Genomic DNA, 7,800 nt, shown 5'->3' with positions numbered 1-7,800 from the left:
TTTTTTTTTTTTTTTTTTTTTTTTGTGAGACGGAGTTTCACTCATGTTACCCAGGCTGGAGTGCAATGGCATGATCTCGGCTCATCGCAACCTCCGCCTCCTGGGTTCAGGCAATTCTCCTGCCTCAGCCTCCTGAGTAGCTGGGATTACAGGCATGCACCACCATGCCCAGCTAATTTTTTGTATTTTTAGTAGAGATGGGGTTTCACCATGTTGACCAGGATGGTCTCGATCTCTTGACCTCGTGATCCACCCGCCTTGGCCTCCCAAAGTGCTGGGATTACAGGCTTGAGCCACCGCGCCCGGCCCAAGTGTGTCCAGTCTTAAGGCCAGCACTTGACATACCTTCCCTCAGCAGTTGTCCCAAGTCTAGACCTCTGGTCGTGAGCACAGTTTGATTACAATAATTTCCACACTCTGCTTCCTCTTTCTTCCCCAGCCACCAGTTCCCTTTCTCCGCCTTTCCACCAAGGTCTCAGCCTGTGGCCCAGGCGCAGGGCCCCACTGGAGGGTGATGATGTCTCCAGAGGCTGGAGGGGCAGGGGCCCAGAGTCTGAGCTGACTTCAGTCTTCTCTGCAGGAACAATTTCTCACATTAGCACACTTTATGCTCACTTTGCTCTAGGTGTGAAGACCACTTTTTTTGTTTGTTTGTTTTGTTTTTGAGACAGAGTCTTGCTCTGTCGCCAGGCGCCAAGCTGGAGTGCAGTGGCACGATCTTGGCCCACTGCAACCTCTGCCTCCCGGGTTCAAGCAATTCTCCTCCCTCAGCCTCCTGAGTAGCTGGGACTACAGACGCGCGACCACCACACCGAGCTAATTTTTATATTTTAGTAGAGACAGGGTTTTTACCGTGTTTGCCAGGATGATCTTGATCTCTTGACCTTGTGATCCACCCGCCTCGTTCTCCCAAAGTGCTGGAATTACAGGTGTGAGCCACCGCGCCTGGCCTTTGTTGTTTTTTGAGACACAGTCTCATTCCATCACCCAGGCTAGAGTGCAGTGGTGCAATCTGGAGTCACTGCAACCTCCAGATTGCATCACTGCACTCTAGCCTGGGATTCAAGTGATTCTCCCACATTAGCCTCCGAGTAGCTGGGAGTACAGGTGCTTGCCATCATGCCTGGCTAATTGTCATTTTTTTTGCAGAGATGGGGTTTCACTCTGTTTCCCAGGCTGGTCTCAAACTCCTGGACTCAAGTTATCGGCCCGCCTCTGCCTCCCAAAGTGCTGTGATTAGAGGCATGAGCCACTGCGCCTGGCCCACTTTGTATTTTTAGTTAGCCCATGAAGTGTAATATACATGTAGGCTGGGCATGGTGACTCACGTCTGTAATCCCAGCACTTTGGGAGGTCGAGGTGGGTGGATCACGAGGTCAGGAGATTGAGACCATCCTAACAGAGTGAAACCCATCTAACTAAAAATACAAAAATAATTAGCCAGATGTGGTGGCATGCACCTGTAGTACCAGCTACCTGGGGAGGCTGAGGCAGGAGAATTGCTTGAACCTGGGAGGTGAAAGTTGCAGTGAGCCAAGATTGTGCCACTGCACTCCAGCCTGGGGGACAGAGCAAGCCTCCATTTCAAAAAATCAAAAAACAAACAGCAACAAAATAATTAGCCAGGCGTGGCGGTGCATGCCTGTCGCAACTACTCAGGAGGCTGAGGTGGGAGGATTGCTTGAGCCTGGAGGTCAGGGCTGCAGTAAGCCATGATTGTGCTGCTGTATTTCAGCTTGAGTGACAGGAAGACACTGTCTCTAAATAAATAAATAAGTAACAAATGGGATCATAAATATGTACTCTTTTGTGTCTGGAGTCTTTCACTCAACCTAGGTCATGCGTCTTGTTATATGTAGCAGTAGTTCCTTCTCATTGCCATACAGTCAAATCCTATAATATTCCGTTACATATCAGTATGTCACAAATTATCCATCCTACTGTCTGTCTGTCTGTCTAATCTATCTATATGTATTTTAGACACAGAGTCTCACTCTGTTGCCCAGGCTGCAGTGCAGTGGCAGGATTATAGCTCAGAGTAACTTTGAATTCCTGGGCTCAAGTGATCCTCCTGCCTTAGTTTCCCAAGTAGCTAGGACTACGGGTGCATGCCACCACACGTGGATAATTTTTAAAATTTTTTGTAGAGATGGGGTCTCATTATGTTGCCCAGGCTAGCCTTGAACTATTGGCCTCAAGCAATCCTCCTCCCTCAGCCTCCCAAAGCACTAGGATTACAGGGGTGAACCACTGCATCCAGCCTCATTCCACTGTTCTTTATGTTCTTTCTTTATTTTATTTTTTTAAAGACGGGGTTTCACCATGTTGGTCAGGCTGCTCTTGAACTCCCAACCTCAGGTGATCCACCTGCCTTGGCCTCCAAAGTGCTTGGATTACAGGTGTGAACCACCACACCCGGCCCTCTTTTTTTTTTTTTTTTTTAAGACAGGGTTTCACCATATTGGCCAGGCTGGTCTCGACCTTCTGACCTCAAGTGATTCACCTACCTTGGCCTCCCAAAGTGCTGGGATTACAGGTGTGAGCCACCACACCCAGCCATCATTCTACTGTTGATGGACATTTTATTACATCCATTGTGAACATCCTGATATATTTCTTTTTTTGCATATAAGTAAACATCTCTGTTGAGTAAATAGGCAAGAATAAATTGCTGGGTTATGGAGCAGGCCTATATTGAGTTTTAGTAGATACTACCATACAGTTTTCCAGAATGCTGTATCAATTTATACTCCCACTGCAGCATATGCTGCCAGCTTCTCCACATCCTTACCAACATCAGTACTGCTAGTCTTCTTAATTTTAGCCATTCTGGTGGGTGTACGTCTGTGGGCATTTCATTGTGATTTTAATTTGTATTTCCATGTTGATAATGAAACAGTATCTTTTTATTTTTATTTTTTTTAGAGATGGGGTCTCCATACGTTGCCCAGGCTGGAGTGCAGTGGCTATTCACAGGCATGATCCCACCACTGATCAGCACGGGAGTTTTGACCTGCTCCATTTCCGACCTGGGCCAGTTCACCCCTCCTTAGGCAACCTGGTGGCTCCCCACTCCTGGAAGGTCACCATATTGATGCTGAACTTACTGTGGACAACCGATCAGCATAGCACACTACAGCCCAGAACTCCTGGGCTCAAGCGATCCTCCAGCCTCAGCCTCCTGAGTAGCTGGGACTACAGGCATGTGCACCTGACATGAAACAGTATCTTTTCTGTTCTGTTCTGTTCCTTTTCTTTTTCTTGAGACAAAGTCTCATGGTGTCACCCAGGCTGGAGTGCAGTGGTGCTATCATAGCTTACAACTTCAAACTCCTTGGCTTAAGGGATTCTCCTGTCTCAGCCTCCCAAGTAGCTGGGACCATGGGTGCATGCCACTGTACCCCACTATTTTTCTTAGTTTTTGAGGAAACAGGTCTTACTGTGTTGGCCAGGCTGGTCTCCAGCTCCTGGGCTCAGTGATCCGCCTGCCTCAGCCTCCCAAAGTGCTGGGGATTATAGGCGTGAGCCATCGCACCTGGCCAGTTTTGACTTTTTCATATAAATGTGTGTCTATGCTTAATTTTGAAAATAGATTTTCAAATGTAACGTAAGTGTATTTGTTGTTAACTGAAAAAGAACTCCAGTTTTTTGTTTGTTTTGTTTTTTGAGACAGTCTCACTCTTTTGCCCAGGCTGAAGTGCAGAGGTGAGATCTCGGCTCACTGCAACCTCTGCCTCCTGGGTTCAAGTGATTCCTGTGCCTCACCCTCTTGAGGAGCTGGGATTACAGGCACGCGCCACCGCCACCACGCCCAGCTAATTTTTTATTTTAGTAGAGACGGGGTTTCACCATGGCGGTCAGGCTGGTTTCGAACAATGACCTCAAATGATCTGCCCACCTCAGCCTCCCAAAGTGCTGTGATTACAGGCATGAGTTACCACGACCAGCCAAACTCCAGTTTTTTGTTTGTTTGTTTTGTTTTTTTATTGAGATGGGGTTTCACCATGTTGGTCAGACTGGTCTCGAACTCCTGACCTCAGGTAATCCATCCGCCTCGGCCTCCCAAAGTGCTGGGATTACAGGTGCGAGCCACCACAGCCGGCCCGTTTTTTGTTTTTGTTTGTGTGGTTTTTTTTTTGTTTTTTTTTTTGAGACAGAGCCTCCCTCTGTCACCCAGGCTAGAGTGCAGTGGCACGACCTCGGCTCACTGCAACCTCCGTCTCCTGGGTTCAAGCAATTCTGCCTCATCCTCCTGAGTAGCTAGGATTACAGGCGTGTGGCACCACTTCCGCTTAATTTTTTTTTTTTTTTTTTTTTTTTTTTTTTTAGTAGAGATGGGGTTTCACCATATTGGTCAGGCTGGTCTCGAACTCCTGACCTCAAGTGATCCGCCCGCCTCGGCATCCCAAAGTGCTGGGATTACAGGCCCGGCTTGAACTCCAGTTTTTTTTTTTTTTTTTTTTTTTTTGAGACGGAGTTTCGCTCTTGTTGCCCAGGCTGGAGTGCAATGGCGCGATCTCGGCTCACCGCAACCTCCGCCTCCTGGGTTCAGGCAATTCTCCTGCCTCAGCCTCCTGAGTAGCTGGGATTACAGACACGAGCCACCATGCCCAGCTGATTTTTTGTATTTTTAGTAGAGACGGGGTTTCACCATGTTGACCAGGATGGTCTCGATCTCTTGACCTCGTGATCCACCCGCCTCGGCCTCCCAAAGTGCTGGGATTACAGGCGTGAGCCACCGCGCCCGGCTGAACTCCAGTTTTTTAAGGCTCACTTCTGTGGCCCTGAAACCTGGTCCTGGCTGGAGTAAGAAGCCCAGAAAACCCTATCAACCTAACTTCCTTCCTAGTAACGGATCTCCTTGGAGCTCCTCCCAATCCGAAGCCAGGAGGAGGAGGAGGCGTAAAACCGGATGTTGACTGTTTTACCATAGTAATAGGCACGAATCCGGAAGTGACGCCAGAAGAAGAGGAAGTGAAGATTACAGGGTATCCACGTGGGTTCGGAGCATGTTTCTACGTACCTGGAAGCTGGTCCTTTAAGTCAACATGGGTCGCTCGGGGAAGTTGCCCTCTGGTGTCTCAGCTAAGTTGAAGCGCTGGAAGAAAGGCCACAGCAGCGACAGCAACCCCGTCATCTGCCGCCACCGCCAGGCCGCCCGCAGCCGCTTCTTCAGCAGGCCGTCAGGTAGCTGGGATGGGACCCGAGCGCAGCCGGCGGTGGGGTTCCAGGCAGACCAGGGTCCAGTCTGGGGCCTCTGGGAGAGTCCGGGGCCAGGCATTGGAACTTCCATTTCTTAGGATGTCAGATCTGGAGCCCGCTCTGAAGGACAACCGTTCCAATTTAGCAGATACGGAAACTGAGGTCCGCAGTAGGGAAATATCTTGTGTAAGGTACCGCGGGTGTCAGAGTTGGGACTCATGGCTGTAATGGACCTTGGATGGCTCTTTACAGACCGCGTTCACCTTCATTTATTTTCCAGGTTATCTGAATGTAGCTCCCTGCTGATTCCCACTGGCGTTTATGCCGTTGCTACAGGGAAGCGAAAACTTTTACATGGAGGATTCCCTTTCTCCTTGGGTTTTCAAGTTTTAGGCATGCAATGGGTTTATGAGGCAGAATTCAGCCTCGGGTTGGAGACTTGGTCTAGGCTCGTTTGTTTCCTAGAGGTTGTTCTGTTCTCTTGACCAAAAGGAGGCTTGGGCCTTAACTTGTGCCTCTGGCTCTCAGGAATGAGTGACCTGACAGTCGATGCTGTGAAGTTACATAATGAGCTGCAGTCAGGGTCCTTGCACCTGGGCAAGAGGGAAGCCTCTGAGACACCCATGGAAGAAGAGGCGGAGCTGGCTGTCACCGAGAAGTCCTCAGGCACCTTCCTGAGTGGCCTTTCCGACTGCACAAACGTCACCTTCAGCAAAGTGCAGCGCTTCTGGGAGTCCAACTCGGCTGCCCACAAGGAGGTAGGGGCGAGGGTCAGGAGGGCCATGGGACGGTGAGGAGGGGCCAACTCATGCCTTTTCTTCAGCTCTGGCTGACTGGTCTCCGGTGACAACAGCTGGTATTTCTGGATGATGTGTCATCTCTCTGCCCTTTATGTCCCCTCCTAGGGCGGGTTCCACTTGATGCTTTTTTTTTTTTTTTTTTTTTTTTTAAATATGGGGTTTCACCACGTTGGTCAGGCTGGTCTTGAACTCCCGACCTCAGGTGATCCGCCCGCCTTGGCCTCCAAAGTGCTTGGATTACAGGTGTGAGCCACCGCGCCTGGCCCACTTGATGCTTTTTATTAGAACATCTCCCCTGCTGAAGTGTAAAGTACTTGAGGGTAGAAATATTTTCCAAAATTTCTCTCCTCAGCTATACCTAACACAGTACTTTGTACACAGGGTATTTTCAATAAACATATGTTGAGTAAATAAATGCTCAGAAACAGTGATTAGGAAACGTTTTATCTAACAAGAACTAAATTTAATTTACTTTTATTATGTTATCTATACTTTAAAGTTATATATATTTTTTGTTATTGAAACGAAAAAGTAAAAATACTTAATACCAAAATGATAGAAGAAGAATAAAATGTGATGGTTGTTCTCCCAAATTGAGTCTTTCACAGTAGCTATTGTCTGTCTTCCTGGATGAGCTCTGTCCAATGGCAATCTTAATTCAAGCCACATACGTAATTAAAAATTGTGGGTTTTTTTTGAGACAGAGTTTTGCTCTTGTTACCCAGGCTGGAGTGCAATGGCGTGATCTCAGCTCACTGCAATCTCCACCTCCCGGGTTCAAGGATTCTCTTGTCTCAGCCTCCCAAATTGCTGGGATTATAGGCATGCACCACCATGCTTGGCTAATTTTTTTTGTATTTTTAGTAGAGATGGGGTTTCTCCATGTTGGCCAGGCTCGTCTCAAAATCTTGACCTCAGGTGATCCCCAAAAGTGCTGAGATTAAAGGTGTGAGCCACTGCGCCTGGCCTAATTTTAAAATTTTTAGTAGCCATATTAAAAACTTAAACAGGTAAAATTAATCTTAACAATATACTTTATTATTATTATTTTTTTTTTTTGAGTCGGAGTTTCGCTCTTGTTACCCAGGCTGGAGTGCAATGGCGCGATCTCGGCTCACCGCAACCTCCGCCTCCTGGGTTCAGGCAATTCTCCTGCCTCAGCCTCCTGAGTAGCTGGGATTACAGGCACGCACCACCATGCCCAGCTAATGTTTTTGTATTTTTAGTAGAGACGGGGTTTCACCATGTTGACCAGGATGGTCTCGATCTCTTGACCTCGTGATCCACCCGCCTCGGCCTCCCAAAGTGCTGGGATTACAGGCGTGAGCCACCGCGCCTGCTTTGTTTTTGTTTTTCTTTTTGTGTGTGTGTGTTTTGGAGACGGAGTCTCGCTCTGTCACCCAGGCTGGAGTGCGGTGGCGCAATCTCGGCTCTGCCTCCTGGGTTCAAGCGGTTCTCTTGCCTCAGCCTTCTGAGTAGCTGGGACTACAAGCACCCGGCTAATTTTTGTATTTTTAGTAGAAATGGAGTTTCACCATGTTGGCTAGGACGGTCTCGATTTCTTGACCTCATGATCCACCTGCCCTGGACTCCCAAGTGCTGGGATTACAGGTGTGAGCCACCACGCCCGGCCTTAACTCAGTATCTTTAAAATATTGCCATTTCGCCGGGCGCGGTGGCTCAAGCCTGTAATCCCAGCACTTTGGGAGGCCAAGGCGGGTGGATCACGAGGTCAAGAGATCGAGACCATCCTGGTCAACATGGTGAAACCCCGTCTCTACTAAAAAAAAAAATACAA

The 7,800-nt window shown here is 48.4% G+C and overlaps 1 protein-coding gene across 1 annotated transcript in view; it reads left to right on the top strand.

Moving 5' to 3' along the window:
* Nucleotides 1-4,745: 4,745 nt before the first annotated feature.
* Nucleotides 4,746-7,800, top strand: part of RRP12 (ribosomal RNA processing 12 homolog) — a 50,582-nt gene continuing 47,527 nt past the window's right edge. The window contains exons 1-2 of the mRNA XM_032281180.1: nucleotides 4,746-5,187; nucleotides 5,731-5,960. Coding sequence (XP_032137071.1) covers nucleotides 5,049-5,187; nucleotides 5,731-5,960 — 369 coding nt within the window. The 5' untranslated portion in view covers nucleotides 4,746-5,048. The remainder of the gene's footprint in view (nucleotides 5,188-5,730; nucleotides 5,961-7,800) is intronic.

This window comes from Sapajus apella, unplaced genomic scaffold (genome assembly GCF_009761245.1).
Source record: "Sapajus apella isolate SASKATOON/1434 unplaced genomic scaffold, GSC_monkey_1.0 scaffold13, whole genome shotgun sequence".
NCBI classification, from domain to species: domain Eukaryota; kingdom Metazoa; phylum Chordata; class Mammalia; order Primates; family Cebidae; genus Sapajus; species Sapajus apella.
Note: the sequence above shows the minus strand (reverse complement) of the source record. Positions and strands in the feature narration are given on the sequence as shown.